We start from the raw sequence: 18,378 nt of genomic DNA on the forward strand, positions 1-18,378 counted from the left end.
ATGTATCTCTCAGGACTCTCACAATTATGGTGCATTCATCCACCTAGCCTCTTCAACATACTAATATTGCATCATGTCAAAACTGTCTACTTAGTCTTAGAACCAAGCATATCTAATCATAGGCTTCTGTTACAGCCCAATAAAAGTTATCTCTTTTTAATATGATCTGCACATGCAGCTGAATGTGCTTTGTTACTTGTAAAAACCAGAAAATCTAGCTAATATGGATGCTAGAAAAACAGGACATCTCTGACTCCTGTCCTAAAATTGCAATAAGTTACCATTAGAACAAAGTATCAGTTTTTTCTTGAGTTTCCTTCTTCCAAAATCTGTTAATGAATCAGACAATCAGTGATTGGTCAAAGGAAGAATGGAAGAATCAACTGCCTGAGAACGAATGTTCCTGAATGAGTGCCCATCCATTCTTGCACATTTAACTTTTGAGTGTTCTGCATATTCAACAATGACCTGTCCCAACATTTGAGAAGAGGCAATCTATTTTTACAGATAGGGAATCCTATTTTTAAAAAATAGGTCTAGGGAAACTGGCCCTCGAGATATTGTTGTACTGGAAGGTTATCCAGTCTTGCTCTGAAACCTACTTTATACACAAAGATTCTGGTTATCCTACAGTCACTTTATCCCACACAAATTCATACCAAAAGTCATTTGCATCCACATAGGCTTACACACACATTCCACTCTTTGCAAAACCTCCACTGATTCCTTCTTATTCTAGCTCACTTCTTCAGACCACCATATTATATTAAATGCATTAAAAGGCAGTTGAGTATGACCTTTACACTATGTAATACTGTATATCCCTTTTTTCCACAGTTAGAACTTTTATATTCATCACTAGAACAATAATTCATTCCAACTGCTATGAACAAACTCATCCTTAGTATTTATTATAAGGAAAGGAGATAATCAACACGTTCATTCTGTACTTCCCAATTTAAAATAAGTCATGGAGGCGATTAAGACAAACTACATGCAGAAGGGGGATTTCCACAGAAGCACAAAGTTACAACATTTTCTTTAAAAATAGTTTATGTCCATTATTGAAATCACTTATTGAAAGTGCAAAAACAAATGTTTATTTCCTTACAGTACTTACATGATAAAAATTAGTGATTTAAAAAGGTCAGAAGAGAAAATCACACTTGCAGATAAAAGGAAATATTTCATCAGCTGACATATGAGACAGACATACATACAAAACAACACACTGTGCACCAAAATTTTATTAGAGATTGTTTCCTTTACATAACCAATCAACGAGCTAGTTGCATTATGACATTTCCTGTCTCTAAAGAAAGGTTTCTATTTTGGTACATGGAGGTTATCACATAGAGAAGAAGGCCAAATCTTTCACTGGTCTGGGAATATAAGGCAGGCATCTCTGAAAGAGCAGCAGAGAGCAAAAAGGTAAGATGTGGTCAGTTGTCAATCTTCATCATTCTTAACAACTCTTTTAAAATCTATATTATTTTCAACAGGTGCTAATGAAAACTAGTGCCTTCACTCTTAAGAACTTTTGAAGCTCATACTTCAGTATTCTAAATTAAGCTTGATGAACCGTGCACAACTGCACAATATTTTTAATCAAACCAGGGCAGGATGAGAAATAATCGAATTATTAATCCAAAGAACATTTTATAGGAAATTGTGCAGAACTGCTTCCAGCTGGCTGATATAATCCATAGCTATAAATACAATATTTTTCAGTCAATTTAACTAGAAAAATAAAGGCTTTCTGAAAATCAGCAATCATTTTGAAAAGTAAAAGACAGAGTCTCCCACACACAGATGGAAATGCATGTATGCCCACTCATCCGCATGCAGAAATACCTTTTCAAATAATCCCTTTTTGGAACAAGTTTCAAGGTTCTTTGAGAATCGGCTTGTATTTTATGGCATTCTGTCACAATGCTTACCCTTAAAAGTACTCATACCAGCTTAAGTTGAAAATATTAATAGTCAATGCCATAGCCCTTTTCACGTTATCTTAAAGGTTAGAGATAAATAGTAATAGACAAACTAAACTAAGAGAGCTTGGATGTGTGGGGAGAGCGACATTAAACATTGTTCGTTGGGCCATGAGCTTAGATTTCTCTTGACAAATGTATAGTAATCTTTTCTGTATCAATCCAAAGGATTCGAATTTGCAGTTGCCAAACACTCTATGTCAGCATTTCTCAACTCTGGAGTTGGTACTCATGGGGGGGGGGGGGGGGTTGCAAGGGGGGGGAGGGGTCCAAGAGGTCACCAAAGACCTTAAGAAAACAGAAAGTATTTTCTGTTAGTCATAGGGGTTCTGTGTAGAAAGTTTGACCCAATTCTATCATTGGTGGGGTTCAGAATGCTTTTTGATTGTAGGTGAACTACACATCCCAGCAACTACAACTCCCAAATGTCAAGTCTATTTTCTCCAAACTCCACTTGTGCTCACATTTGGGCATACTGAGTATTCATGCCAAGTTTGGTAAAGATCCATCATCCAACAGTGCTCTCTGGATGTAGGAGAACTACAACTCCAAAACTCAAGCTCAATGCCCACAAACCCTTTCCAGTATTTCCTGTTGGTCATGGGAGTTCTGTGTGGAAAGTTTTCTTCAATTCCATCATTTGCGGAACTCAGAATGCTCTTTGATTGTAGGTTAACTATAAATCCCAGCAACTACAACTCCCAAATGACAAAATCAAACCCACCCCAACCCTACCAGTATTCAAATTTGGGCGTATCGGGTATTTGAAAGGGAAATGAAAGGGAATCACACATCATTGCATCTAAAGGAAGTCTGGTCCTCTCGATACTGTTGGACTGCTGTCCCATAGGTCCTATCCAACAGTCAATTGTGCAGGTTTATATGAACTGGAATCTAGCAATACTTGGAGGATCATCACACTAACTTATCCCAAGTAAATTGATTTTCATCTGGAACTTAGCTGGAGTACTGATCAGCTATCTGATGGGCATTTCAAAAATGGTAAGCTTACAAAATGCTCAGTGTGTGTGTGTATGTATGTGTACATGTGTGTCTTCAAGCTGTCTGTTGACTTATGGTGAGCTCATGAATTTTATAGGGGTTTCTTAGTCAAGAAATACATGTGGTGGGCTGTGGCAGAAGAATAAAACCCAAAGAACTGGCATGTTTTAGCCTACAGGTCTTAACTGCTACTAATTGACCTATGGGAAAAGTATTTTAAGATTTTTGAATGGAGACAAATTCCATACAAATGAAGGAAATAGTATCCAGACTGAGTTCCAGCAATCTGGATTCAGCCCCAGTATTTGATGTTCCACGTGCTAGATTAAAGGACTGATAAATGACAGCTGGTAGTGCCAAGTTGACTGTAATACAATGGCATTGTCCATATGTTTACTCATAAAATCAATCATGTTGTTTTTAGTGAGGCTCATTCACTAATAAATATGCTCAGGACTACAGCCTTGGCTATTGCCCCTTTTTCTAGAACACCAAAAACACATACATCCAATCACATGGTAAAATGGAAAGGTATTCCTATGAATTGCCAGAACATGGATCGAATTCGTAAAATATGCCTACATAGAAATTCTAATGTTAAAAACTTTTCTGAAGGTTTCAGTAGAGGCAGTCCCCAAGTTATGAATGAGATAGGTTCTATAGGTTCATTCTTAAGTTTCCCCCTGCCCCTAATGAAGGTTTAACCCCACTGTTCGGCCCTTTTGAGTTCCCCCCTCTGAAACACATTCTCCTTTAGAAACATATTCTGCCTATCTCATCCAGTGTTTTATCAATTTTTATCAATTTTATTTCTAGTACATTTGGCCCGCCCACTGTGTCCTATTCTTCTTTTGGGGTAGAAATAAAGTTGCTTATTATTATTATTATTATTATTATTATTATTATTTTAAACACAACAAGTTGAGTCCACAGCAAACAAGATTGCTTTCCTGGCTGTTGTATTGCATCACGTGTCGGACACTTCCCAAGTGTCTAGGACTGTGTGATGTATTGGCAATTAATGCGTGCAGATCCCAGTAAGGTGGCCTTCTGCAGCTGGCAGATGGTAATCTTGTCAGCGCCGATTGTGTTTAAGTACAGGCCAAGGTCTTTAGGCACTGCACCCAATGTGCCGATCATCACTGGGACCACCTTGACTGGCTTGTGCTAGAGTCTTTGAAGTTCGTTCTTTAAATCCTCATATCGTGTCAGCTTTTCCAGTTGTTTCTCTTCAATCCTGCTGTCACCTGGGATTGCAACATCAACAATCCATACTTTGTTTTTTAACACGATCGTGAGGTCAGGAGTACTGTGCTCCAAAACTCTGTCTGTCTGAATTCGGAAGTCCCAGAGGAGTTTGGTGTGTTCATTTTCTGTAACTTTTTCCAACTTGTGATCCCACCAGTTCTTTGTTGCAGGCAGATGGTTTTTGTGGCACAGGTTCTAATGAATCATCTGAGCAATGGTTTTATGCCTCTGCTTGTAGTCTGTCTGCACGATCTTCTTGTAGCAGGTGAAGATGTGGTCTATTGTTTCATCTGCTTCCTTGCAGAGTCTACACTTAGGATCTGTTGTCGACTTTTCAATTCTGGCTTTGATGGCATTTGTTCTAATGGCTTCTTCTTGGGCTGCCAGAATCAGGCCCTCCGTCTCCTTTTCAAAGTTCCATTTGTGAGCCACAGCCATGTTTTTTCGTTGTTGTTGTTAAGTTGAATTTGTATGTAAGTTGGAATGGGTGCATTTTTAAGTGTAACTCCAGCCAAATGTATATATATGTATATATGTGTGTGTGTGTGTGTGTGTATGTATGTGTGTGTATATATATGTGTGTGTGTAAGAGAGAGAGAGCATGCATGCGTGTGTGTGTGTGTATTGCAAAGGCTTTCATGGCCAGAATCACTGGGCTGTTGTAGGGTTTTTTGGGCTATATGGCCATGTTCTAGAGACATTCTGTCCTGACGTTTCACCCGCATCTATGGCAAGCATCCTCAGAGGTAGTGAGGTCTGTTGGAACAAGGAAAATGGGTTTATATATGTGTGGAATGACCAGGGTAGGACAAAGAACTTTTGTCTGCTGGAGCTAGGTGTGAATGTTTCAACTGACCACCTTGATTAGCATTTGATGGCTTGGTAGTGCCTGAGGCAATCTTTTGTTGAGAGGTGATTAGATGTCCCTGATTGTTTTCCCTCTGTTGCTTTGCTGTTCTAATTTTAGAGTTTTAAAATACTTTTAGCCAGATTTTGTTCATTTTCATGGTTTTCTCCTTTCTGTTGAAATTGTCCACATGCTTGTGGATTTCAATGGCTTCTCTGTGTAGCCTGACATGGTGGTTGTGACAGTGGTCCAGCATTTCTGTGTTCTCAAATAATATGCTGTGTCCAGGTTGGTTCATCTGGTGCTCTGCTATGGCTGACTTCTCTGGTTGAAGTAGTCTGCAGTGCCTTTCATGTTCCTTGATTCGTGTTTGGGCACTGCGTTTGGTGGTCCCTATGTAGACTTGTCCACAGCTGCATGGTACACGGTAGACTATGTTGTGTTTCCTCATCAGCTTCCCTATGCGGTCAGTGGTTCCCTTGATCTATGGCAAGAACACTTTTCCTCTGGGTGGATCTTTGTCTTGACTCTCATGGCTTGTTCTCGGTCTTGCAGCTCTTCTGATGTCTGAGGTGGAGTTTCCATTGGCCTATAGAGCCCAGCTGAGGTGGTTCAGTTCATCTTGGGGGTTGGGGTTCGCAGATTCTTTTTGCACGGTCTGCCAAGGCTTTAATGGTGCTTATTTTTTTGACTTGGGTGATGGTTGGTTGATATATATATAGCACTTTCTCTCTCTCTCTATATATATATAGCTATATATATATAGAGAGAGAGCGCTATATATGCATATAGCTAGCTAGCTAGCTTTAGATAGCACAGGGAAGGGCTAACACCCCTGTGGTGTTTGTTTTGCTGTCTGTACAGCATTTTACCTCATTTTCTGTCCCTGTGAGAACTGGATTTTGAAAAATTTGGCTTGTTGTGGAAACAAAGATTGGTGATAAACCTTTGGTGGATACACCTTTCCCCCATGTTAACTTTTTTCAGGAATGAATTTCCCTTCCTAGGGGTGGATTTATCTCACTTCCTGTTGTCACATCCGTATTCTTGACTATGATTCATAGTCAGATGTTTGTAAGTCGGGGTCTATCTGTACTCTGATGTGTTCAGATTAATCAGTTTAAATATGTTACTACGTATCCAATAGCACAATGCCCTACAGGACAAAACAGGTTGAAGGAAGTTAATTGAATAATTCAGTAATTGATCATAAGTAATTCAGTACATAGTCATGAGTTAACTTATGTTCAAGCTGATTAGCCAGCCCTATTCTTTCTGATCCTGCCAAAAGTGTGCTAAAGTCAGAGTAGAACAGGTGCTCCACTGTAGCACCTGGGCTTTATGGCAGGCACTTGTGGTGGCCAGAGCCAAAGTTTCACAACAGCACACGGCTCTGCATTGCTAAGCTAAATTCCTACTATAGGAGGTGTAGAAATGTTCACTTGCCTGGCACTTGTCCATCTGAACATTAGGAAGAACTTCCTGACTGTGAGAGCCGTTCAGCAGTGGAACTCTCTGCCCCGGAGTGTGGTGGAGGCTCCTTTCTTTGGAAGCTTTTAAGCAGAGGCTGGATGGCCATTTGTCAGGGGTGATTTGAATGCAATATTCCTGCTTCTTGGCAGGGGGTTGGACTGGATGGCCCATGAGGTCTCTTCCAACTCTTTGATTCTATGATTCTATGAAATGAGAAGCTATTAAACAGGGAGCAGATACTGCTGGAACGGATGTGTAGACTGCCTAGAGTAAAGTCTGTGGGTTAGTAATAGGGACAAATATTTGTAAGGCTGTATTGCAGCAGGGTTCTGCAAAATATCTGTTGTGTAGACTCAGGTATCACAACTAACTGCAGCCTTTTAAAACTGGGGAGTAGGTGTGGTGGATGAGTCATCTCTATTCTGTACCATCAAATTGTTTCTGTCCTTGTCTGACCTTTATAATACAGTCTCATACTGTTCTGTTCCTTATCTGCACTTTCTGGAATCATTCTATCAACCAATTTTGGCACTAACAGCAACAAATTGCAATAGCACCAGTCCACAATAAAGCAAGCTTTGTAAAAATTTAGGAAGCACCAAAGCTAGTAGTGTCCACCCTTTCTGCAGATTTTAGAAAGGCAGCTGAAAGAAACAGCAACTCCAAAAATAAAGTGAGAACATGAGTCTTCTCCTTGCCACAGTTTTTTTTCGGCCACAAAAGCCAAGGTGGGCGGAGAAGTGGGAAGGGAGGCGCAAAGCAACAAGCGCTGGGAGCCCAGCCAAGAAAGTGAAAGAACCTTTCAGCAGGTGAGAAGGTGCGAAGAGACAAACTTCCTCTTTCAAAATATCTGCTGTCAAAAAACCTTGTGGGGGCTTATGTCTCTCCACTTTCATTTTGTATTTCAGGCAGACAATTATAGCAGGGGGGAAATAAGTTGAATTTTTGCCACAAGTGACATGGACTAAACATGCTGCTTAGAATTTGCCACTTACTAAGAACAAAATTAGGTTTACATTAGGCCTCCCAAACTATCAATCTACTGGAAATTCAAGAAGTCTTTTTTGTGTGTGGATAAGACTACACATAAATATTCTAATTCAACAATTTACACAAATCCCTTGTGGTAGCAATACATTGCCCTATATAGTAATATATAACTACAGGAAGTTTAGTCAGTAACCATCCCCAAAACCTGGGTTGACTTATTCAGAGATCAATATACATACTGTACCTTAACTCTTAAAAAACAACAACACCCCCTTCACTGAGTAGAATGGATAACACAGAAGAGGGATAACATAGAGGAAGCATTGGCCACTTCGATTTTCTCTGCCATGACACAGCATCTGTACTTTTTAAATGTATGGACATTTAATGGTGGTAGTAGCCAGGGGCAGCTGACCGCCATGGAAAGGCCCTCGATATATTCACAGGTCCTACCAAAATCCATAATTTTGGACCCAAAACAGGCCCTTGACTTATACATGAGGTCAACTTATACATTAGGAGATATGGTGGATCATTTGTAGAAATGCTCAGCATTTGAAGGCTGGTGAAAAATAGATTAGAGTAATCTCCTATTTTAACTTTTGGTGAATTGCTGTTCCTGGGATTCTTACAAAGAATGCCAATCCATAATAAATGAATGAATGAATGAATGAATAAAACTTCATTTATATACCGCCCCCTCTCCACAAGGATTTGGGGCGGTTTACAAAATCATCACAATACATACAAAGCAAATAAATAAATAAATAAATAAGCAGTACATCAAATGAAAACAATCAAAAAGAAAATTAAACAAAGATGGCATCAAAATAATAAATACAAACAGATTTTTTTTAAATTGCTGGATTTAAAAACATATTGCACCATGGAGGCATGACCAGTTTAAAACCAATAAATATTAACAAGACCACCATCGTAATAAAATAATCACCCATTTTCGACGGCCAGCTTCCACATCCGGATTTTTAGTTCTTTCCGGAAGTTAACTAGAGAGGGCGCCTGTCTGATTTCTTATGGGAGAGCATTCCAGAGCTGGGGTCCGCCACCGAGAAGGCCCTTGTTCCCACCAGCCATGCTTGTGAGGGTGATGGGACCATGAGGAGGCCTCTCTCCAGAGGATTTTAAGGTCAGAGTTGGTTCATAAGGGGAGATGCGGTCACACAAATAGGTTGGACTTGAACCATAGAGGACTTTATAGGTAATGGCCTGCACTTTGAATTGGGCCCTGAAACTCACAGGCAGCCAGTGGAGTTGCTTTAACAAGGGAGTGAGTGAGCTTCCATTAGAAATCTGGCTGCTGCTCTCTGTACTAATTGCAGTTCCTGAACCGTCTTCATAGGCAGCCTCACGTAGAGTGCATTGCAGTAATCCATCTGAGATGTAACTAAGGCATGGACCAGATAAGACTTTTTGAAAAGTCTGGCCAGATCAGACTTTTCAAGGGACGGCTACAGCTGACGCACAAGTTTTAACTGTGCAAAGGCCCTCTTGGTTACCATCGACACCTGGATCAAACCATGGTTTCATCCAAGTCCTGCCACTAAACAGGTTATGCTTGCTTTGAGACTTGAACAGTCACTCAAACATAATGGAACTGTAGGAAAAAGGAGATTAAAGCCAGTCTGTGCCTGCTTGGTAATATAATTGTTATGAGACTGTTTATACAATTTATTTGCAGTTTTACGTAATCATCTGCATGTTCCTGTTCCAATGTCCACGAGATAAAACAAAAAAGCTACATATAAAAGACGATTGAAAAACTGTTATCTATATATTGATTCTTGTTGGACAATGGACTCTATGAACCCACTGAAGAGGTTTATTGCACTCATTTTCATATTGCTTTTGCTGTATTTAGAAACGTTGCAAACAAAACATGAGGTTGATACACATTAATATAGTTTGATGAACAGATTTTTTTCTAAATTTCCCAGTTAAACTCTCTCCTTGTAAAATAATTAAATAGGAAAATGGCAAAGAATGCAGTGTTTATTCTTTAAATTTTAAAATGTTGATAAACAGAACAGAGTTATAAACTTCTTACAGACCATATCCTTTCACACTCCCCCCCCCCCCCCGTGTCAGGAGTGACTTGAGAAACTGCAAGTCACTTCTGGTGTGAGAAAATTGGCCATCTGCAAGGACATTGCCCAGGGGATGCACTAATGTTTTGATGTTTTTTTTAACCACCCTTAAGGGAGTTTTCTCTCATGTTCCCACAAGGGGAGCTGGAACTGACAGAGGGAGCTCATCCGTGCTCTCCTTGGATTTGAATCTCCGTCCTGTCAATCTTCAGTCCTGTTGGCACAAGGTTTTAACCCATTGCACCACCGGGGGCTCCTTCCTCTCACCCTAAGCATTTTGAACTATATTGACTAGGATACAACAATTTTGTGAAATTATTCTCCACTAATCTGTACTTTCTGTCCACTATATGTCATGAATATTGTATAGCAATTCAGGATGTTTTAAAATAATAATAATGATGATGATGACTGATGATGCCTGTAGATAATAATGTATCATTCTTTTTCTCATCCCAGGTGTCATGTTATTAAGTTATGAATAACTATACTATAAGTACCATGTCTGGATATGGCCACCCTGAAGAGTACAGAATTTCATCCCTGGTTTTCTACAGCTTTATCTTCACTATTGGCTTACTTGTCAACATCACAGCACTTTGGGTCTTCAGCTGTTCTACCAAGAAAAGGACAACAATAACTATCTACATGATGAATGTTGCACTGCTTGACTTACTCTTTATATGTACTTTGCCTTTTCGGATGCATTACTATGTGACACGCACTTGGTTCTTTGGAGACATCTTATGCCAGGTTCTGAGCTCTTTCACGGTCTTCTACCCCAGCATTGCCCTATGGCTGCTTGCTTTTATAAGCATCGACAGATACATGGCTGTTGTTCAGCCCAAACATGCCAAGAAACTCAAGAACACAACCAAAGCTCTGATAGCTTGCGCAGGTCTCTGGATAATGACTCTCGTGACAACCTCTCCACTGTTGTTCTTATCTTCTGATCCAGATAAAATTACAAACTTTACCACCTGCATTAAGATGATGGATATCATCTATCTAAAGGAAGTTAGTGTGTTAAATTATTCTCGGCTGGTATTTTTTTTCTTAATTCCCCTCTTCATCATGATTGGCTGTTACCTAGTTGTCATTTACAGTCTCATACATGGAAGAACTTCCAAGTTAAAGCCAAAAGCTAAAGAGAGATCCATCAGAATTATTGTGACACTGATCATCCAAGTGCTTGTATGTTTTGTGCCTTTCCACATTTGTTTTGCATTTCTGATGCTCCAAGATGGACATGTGAGCTACAATCCGTGGGGCGCATTTACTACATTCCTTATGAATCTCAGCACATGCCTGGATGTCATTCTGTACTACCTGGTTTCTAAACAATTTCAGGCCCGGGTAATCAGTGTCATGCTTTATCGCAATTACCTTCGAAGCGTGCGGAGGAAAAGTATGCGATCTGGTAGCATGATGTCATTAAGCAACATCAACAGTGAGATGATATAAAAAGAATAAAACAAGGCAATCTTACTTAAATAAAGAATGGCAAAGCTTAGAATAAATCAAAAGTAATCACGGCATTTTGGCAAAGAAACAATTTTATTAATCCTATCTCGAAACTGATTTTCCCCAATAAAGAGGCAAACTTCTCTTACATGAAATGAATCGAGATTCCCGATATTTATTAAATTCCACTTTGTATTCATTATTTACTTATTATTTTTTTTCTCTTTCCTGCTTTGCCATTAACCTCTTATTATGTTACTTTCTGGAAACTGCAGAATTTAATACAGCAGAACTGATTTGAGACACAGATAAAAATATTATATCAGAATGTTCACAATACTGCCAACAAATTAACACGTGTAGGAAACTTTCTATTTCTAAATCAAACATTTCATTTGCAATAGATATTTCAGCAATAGCAGCTGACAGAATACAGTCCATTATTTCCAGAGTGCAAATACCTCCTCATATGCAAACAAGCCTGAGATGCCCCCTGAAGGCAATCCAGGGCAAAGAAACTTGGGCAAAATGTGTTTCCTCTCTCTGAGCATGCTTTAGTGAAACAGTGGGGAAAAGTCTAGTGCAAAAATAAGGGAAGAAAATGGAGATGAGGAGACATGATCACCATAAATCCTGTTTCTGGAAGAAAAGCAGGATAAAAATAAATAAATGATGTTCAAATATCTGAAAAGATGTCATAGGGAGGAGGGAGCAGGCTTGACTTTTGCTGCCCTGGAGACTAGGACTTGGAGCAATGAGTTCACATGACAGGAAAGGAGATTCCACCTGAACATTAGGAAGAACTTCCTGACCGTAAGAGCTGTTCAACAGTGGAATTCTCTGCCTCAGAGTGTGATGAAAGCTTCTTTGGAAGCTTTTAAAGAGAGGCTGGATAGCCATCTGTCAGTGGTACTTTGATTGTGCTTTTTCTGTTTAGCAGGAAGTTGGACTAGATGGCCCATGTGATCTCTCCCAACTCTATGATTCTATAAAGTAGGGGCATAAATTTGACCTGGTGTTGTCAAATTAACAGGCTTTCTATGATAATAAAATATAAAGAAAGTCTTTGTTATTTTAATCTGTTGAGTTCAAAATAAACATGTTATTTACTTGAAAGATATGTACAAAACAAGTATTTAAAACATTTTATTGCTTTCTGACAGTTCAGTACACTATGGCAGCCTGTGGCATCAGGGAATCGGACAAATCTTTTCAGCTTATTATCATAAAGGCTTATTATCTATCGTATTTTAATTCTAATGACAACCACTCCCTCCAGGAAGCATGTAGGCACTTTTTTAAAACACATTTTTAGTGTGTAATTCCAGACAATCAGGAACAGTACAACTGAATATGTTACAACAACATTTAATGAAGTTAATATTAAGCTGGTAAGCTTAATAGATTTTGTGTTACCAAAAAGGTATACTGTTTAATCACATAGACACCGAGAACTGGGAAGCTCTGGCCCTTGAGTGCTCTAACTGGAGGTCAGCTGTTACAAGCAGTGCTGTAGAATTCAAAGAGGCACAAATGGGGGGCAAAAGGGAGAAACATGACAAGAGGAAGGCGCGTCAACCAACTCTGATTGGGACTGCCTTCTCTTCCTGGAAACCGATGTCCTCACTGTGAAAGAACATGCGGGTCAAGAATCAGGCTCTACAGTCACCTATGTATCCACCGCCAAGACACTGCACTTGGAAGGCCATCACACTCGGGCAACAAGGGATCACCTAAGTAAGTAAATACTGTTTAATCAGAGCTATCAAACTTGTGGCCCTCCAAGTGTTTTGGATTTCAGCTGCCAGAATTCCTGGACATTGGGCAAGCTGGCTGGGCCTTCTGGGAATTGGAGTCCCAAACACCTGGAGGGCCACAGTGTGACACCTTTGGTTTAAATCATAAATCGCTCAATATGTTGTTCAACTGCTACTTTCAGCCTGCCTAACCATTGCCTATGCTGACTGTGGCAACTGGGAATTGCAGTCTAAAAACACCTAGAGTGCCAAATTATTTCCCCATATGGTCTTACAATTAGCACACTCACAAGTGTTGACTTCTGGAAAAATAACATTCACATAAATACATTATGTTCAACAAAAAATCCCATATACTTCTGGTTGTATAGAAATATTTATAGACCGATAGAAAACAAAGCTGTTAATTTTGGTAATTTGAGAGAGTTGGTATATCAAATAGAATGGATATTTTTGACAAAAACACTGGGGTTATTTTCAGAGCTAATTTTTTAAAAAGAGATCATTAGAGGTTAGATGAGATATTAGCAAAAATGCATTCCACGTTTCCACATTTTTTTCCAGATTTGTCAGTAATAATTATTCCTATTGGCTACTGCTTGGATATGATACACACCTTCAGGGTATGATCTCAGATAATCAGGGACTGCACAACACAAGATACAACAGCACAATATACACAGAAAATCAAATTTTGGCATTATGATGACTATACTAAAGGCAAATGAAACATTCAATTGTAGTATTATAAATGACATGGGGCAGGAACATATTTGAAATGTCTAGGTCATAATTTCAATATTCTTTGTGTTCTAAGGCACAGATTAACAGTAAATGTATTTAGCAGTAATTTTGGACACTCATCTTGAGTGTGCATTTATATCAGGCATGGGCAAACTTTGGCCCTCCAGGTGTTTGGGATTTCAACTCCCACAACCGGCTGTTAGGAATTGTGGGAATTGAAGTCCAAAACACCTGGAGGGCCAAAGTTTGCCCATACGTGATTTATATGATCATTTATTATGGCTCTTAACAATCAACCATACCTGACTTGATCCGGATAAGAAAATACTGGGCTAATATGCGGCAGCAGAAATAACAAAGGACTGTTACAATGTTTTTAAAACGAAATCACTTGAAACTAAAAAAATCAGCAAGCTTCTTACAGCTACTTACAATCCTGAAGGCAAGCTATTGATCGTCAGGCCAAAAGAATACTCCACAGCTTCTACCAGGAGTAGGTCAAACAACACTGACAGCATCCAAGAGCCCAGCAAAAATGACTGGAAAATAGAAAGCATGAAGGATCAGTATCTGAAATAGGACATCTTTCTTTGCAAAACTGGGCCATTGCTTTCCATACTTCTCACTTTTAGACAAAAAGGGTGCTGAAAGAGGCTTAATGGAGACTGCAAGCATCCTAATTTAGAAATATATTAGATTTTCCATATAGCTAACTAGCATGTCCAAATTTTTGAACTTTCAAAATTAGGACATCTGGCAATAGTAGCTGGGTGACATTGTTAGACTAACACAAATTATATCTTAGAAAAGCAAGCAATACATAAAACACAAAATCTGAAAATAATTGAGAAACTAAGTACACAATCAAAATGAAATAGGGACTATAGGCCACACAAATTACTGAAAGCTCTGAAGAATATCCAAATACACCACATGAAGTGTACAAGCTGAGTGCAGCATTGTCAATGAAACAACGGGAGAATCTCTGTAGCATTAATTGTACCTGGTTTGGATTAGCCTAGTGCAAGCAACAACAGTGGAAAAATACATTTCTATCTATAGATCTCTATTCTATATGGCATGGTGTTTTGAGTGCTGGACTATGAGATTGCAAATCAATCTCATGCTCAGCCATGAAAATCCTCTGAATGACCTGGGTAAGTCACACTCTCTCAGTTTCAGAGGAACAAATTTGCTATTATTATTTTTATTAATGGGCCCCCTGGTGGCACAGCAGGTTAAAGCGCTAAGCTGTTGAACTTGCTGACCGAAAAGTTGGTGGTTCAGATCTGGGGAACAAGGTGAGCTCCTGCTGTTATCCCCAGCTTCTGCCAACCTAGCAGTTCAAAAACATGCAAATGTGAGTAGATCAATAGGTACTGCATTTGCCAGAAAGTAAGTGCACTCATGCAGTCATGCTGGCCACATGACCTTGGTGGTGTCTACAGACAATGGCGGCTCTTTGTCTTAGAAATGGAAATGAGGCCAACCCCCAGAGTCAGACACAACTAGACTTAATGTTAGGGGAAAACTTTACCTTTTATTATTAATAATAATAACACACCACTTTATCGCTGTACAAACTAGACTCAAAGCAGATACCCCATAATGCCCCATGAAAGGATCGCCTTATGATCACCATAAGTCAGAAGTAACTTGAAGATACACAATAGCAAGAAACAATGTAATGACAGAGTTAAAATTACTCCATCCTGTGAGAAAGGCAGAATATAAATAAAATAAAATAAATAAAAGCACTCACATTTGCTCTCTACTTTCTAGCTATCTGACACCTAAAGGTAGCAAACATGCAAGAAAAAAAATCATGTGTTGTTCTACAATATCCCTATGAGCTGTGACAGCTGGATTTTAAGGTTTAGTGATATATTTAGATGGAAAATAGGTTCAAGAACAGAACTTTTTCAATTGTATTGCATGTGAAACATGAGAGGAAACAGAACTTTCTCTTACTGAAAATTTCCTGCTTCCATATCGCCTTTCAAATATCCTAAAGTTGTAGATGAGCAAACTGCTGCAGAATGTGTCTTTGAGATCAAGGCATACTGTTCGCCCACATAGAAGCCTCCAAACCTAAAAAAGAAAAAAAATACACAGGTATAAGGAATTTTCCTACATACTCCAGGAATTATTTTAAGAGATGTGTTTTGGTTTGAGATTATCATGGATTTGCAATGCAAAATGACACAAATAGCAGAAAAGAGTTATGTGTGAATTTTTCTCGAAGTTACTTATATTTTTGGAAAGTTGTTTTATACAAATGCAAAATACATTTATTATGTTTCTCTTGCAAAGTTCACATTAAATGAAGTCACACTTAGCTGATGCAGTTGGGATTCCTCAGCGCTTAGGAAAAAGTGTCCTATTCTAATTGGAAAACCACTGGTCCGTGGCACTTTCAATTTGTCTTATAAAGTCATAAAAATGGTTAATAGTGGTCAAATCAAAACTTTTCAGCAAAGTGCACTGTTATTACTGGAACAGCATTTTACCTCCTATTTCAAAGACAAACCACAAAGGAAACAAAGGGATGTCTGCATTCTCCACTCACCCAGGTAAGCTTAAAGCAACGTTAAACATCATATGCTCATTTCAAACCCACACTGCAATTAAAAAGGTCAGATCTCTGTCTTTGTGACTTGCTGCAGTTTACTGCATGTACTCAACTATTAATTTGGTCTTTAAAAATTAGTCTAAAAACCTAGGCCGACCTATTCACAGGTCAAAGCTGGAAACAGTTGACAACAAACCTGGTGTGATAAGCTCTGTACTTTCTGCATTTGGGGCAACAGGTACAGCAACAAGGTGTGGATGACACCCTTGTCTTTCCTCTCCCTCCAGGTTAAGTGCCTCTGCAGAGTCAGGTCTGGACAGGCACTTATCTGCAGGCGCAACATTCATGATTTCAAATTTACACAATGGAGCCCCCAGTGGCACAATGGGTTAAACCTAATGGTCTGCTGACAAAATGGTCAGAGATTTAAATCCAAGGAGTGGGGTGAGCCCCTGTCTGTCAGCTCCAGCTTCCCATGATAGAAGCCTCCTACAAAATGGTTAAAACATCCGAGCATTCCCTTGGCAACGTCTGTGCAAACGGTCAATTCTCTCACATCAGAAACGACTTGCAGTTTCTCAAGTCGCTCCCGGCATGAAAAAAATGTACACAATATTATACATTTGAATTCATGGAGGAAATCAATCCAGCCTCTGGTTGCTGCTGCCTCCACTACTGCCCTCCACCATTTTAATAGGGGCTTACTGTACAAGCCTTATGAGGTTTGGCACTCCCCCTCTAGATTATAACAAAGGGCAGCAGTAGAGTTGCAGCAAGCCCCAGGCACCAACTGCACTTTACATTCCTTCCATTGCTGTTGAATATTGCTTGGGTTCAAAAAAAAAGATGAAGGTGGAGGGAGGGCTGCCTTTTTTTCATGTGCATTGTTTAGACCAGCCATGGGAAACATGAGTTGGGGTCACCATAACAACACCCAGTCTTCTCACATACATTCTCCTGTCTGTCTCTCTCTCTCTCTTGCCACATCTTTCCCTTCAGTGCTGAAATGCCATTTGCCTTTACAGTTTCCCCTCCCCTTTGATATCTTCACTATCTCTAACTGTATAAGTTTAGAGATAGATTTTAAGACCAGTAATGCAATGCACATCCGCCCCAAGTGTAACTCATCAAATAAACAGATCCTTTCCCTCTCTTTAGCTTTTCCTAAGTAAGTTCCCCACATGCATTTTTAAAAGGGGAGGAAAATATTTGCTTGTTATATGCCCCTTGGATGTACCCATGAATTACAGCAAATTCAGTAATTTTGAGCCAAAACCTGCCTGTAACTTATCCAAAAAATTGATTTATAGTTGAGTGCATACAATATGCATAAAGCAGGGGGTTGCTGGCATTGTCTGCTGGATATAAACAGCAATGAAGTCCTTACAAAGGGAGGAAGCTACCCCTCTCCTCTTGGCAGTTGCTTCTCCGTGTTCACTTTGTACAATCTTCTTAATTTTTGCTAAGTGAATGCTCTCATGCTGTACATCAGCTAAGCTTATCTGGGCAAAATTTCTATGGGAGAAGTGGGTAACGCTATGGGGAGATAAGCAACTGGGTAACGCTATGGGGAGATAAGCAAGAGGGTTCAATACGTATCACCATTTGTTTATTAAACTATTCCCAAAGCTTTTACTGTACTTTACTCTCAGCTCAAGAATGGAAAACAGAATGCTGGTTGATAGCAAAAGAGATTTAAAAATGGGCTTATCTTTGCCTGATCACCATCTCCCAAAACAATTACTCTACTTTCAACTCAAGAACGGAAAAGGGAATGTTGGTGGACAGCAAAAGAGATTTAAAGATGGGCTTAAAGCTAACCGTAAAAACTGTAGCAAAGGCACTGAGAAATGGGAAGCCCTGGCCTTCAAGTGTTGTGACTGGAGTTCAGCTGTGACCAACAGTGCTGTGAGATTCAAAGAGGCATGAATGGAGGGCAAAAGAGAGAAATGTGTCAAGAAGAAGGTGCGTCAAGCCAACCCTTGTCTGGTCTGCCTTCCACCTGGAAATTGATGTCCTCACTGCAAAAGACCATGCAGATCCACAATAGGTCTCTATGGTTACTTATGGATGCACTACCAAGATTCTACACATGAAAGGCAATCATAATCGGCCACAAGTGATAGCCTGTTTATTTGAGTCTAATGCGGAATCAAATCTAATGCACAACAAAGTTTTCAAAACT

The 18,378-nt window shown here is 39.4% G+C and overlaps 2 protein-coding genes across 2 annotated transcripts in view; one reads left to right on the top strand and one right to left on the bottom strand.

The window, feature by feature from the left end:
* The window catches only part of UBAC2 (UBA domain containing 2), a 104,318-nt gene that overhangs the window by 77,336 nt on the left and 8,604 nt on the right, over positions 1-18,378 (bottom strand). Inside the window, exons 3-4 of the mRNA XM_060769553.2 lie at positions 15,593-15,712; positions 14,054-14,160 (exon numbers count right to left, since the gene is read on the bottom strand). Coding sequence (XP_060625536.1) covers positions 14,054-14,160; positions 15,593-15,712 — 227 coding nt within the window. The remainder of the gene's footprint in view (positions 1-14,053; positions 14,161-15,592; positions 15,713-18,378) is intronic.
* On the top strand, positions 1,323-11,285 carry GPR18 (G protein-coupled receptor 18). The gene is made up of 2 exons (XM_060769554.2): positions 1,323-1,431; positions 10,116-11,285. The coding sequence occupies exon 2, from the start codon at positions 10,134-10,136 to the stop codon at positions 11,118-11,120; it is 987 nt and encodes a 328-aa protein (XP_060625537.2). The 5' UTR covers positions 1,323-1,431; positions 10,116-10,133; the 3' UTR covers positions 11,121-11,285.

Source organism: Anolis sagrei, chromosome 3 (assembly GCF_037176765.1).
Source record: "Anolis sagrei isolate rAnoSag1 chromosome 3, rAnoSag1.mat, whole genome shotgun sequence".
NCBI classification, from domain to species: domain Eukaryota; kingdom Metazoa; phylum Chordata; class Lepidosauria; order Squamata; family Dactyloidae; genus Anolis; species Anolis sagrei.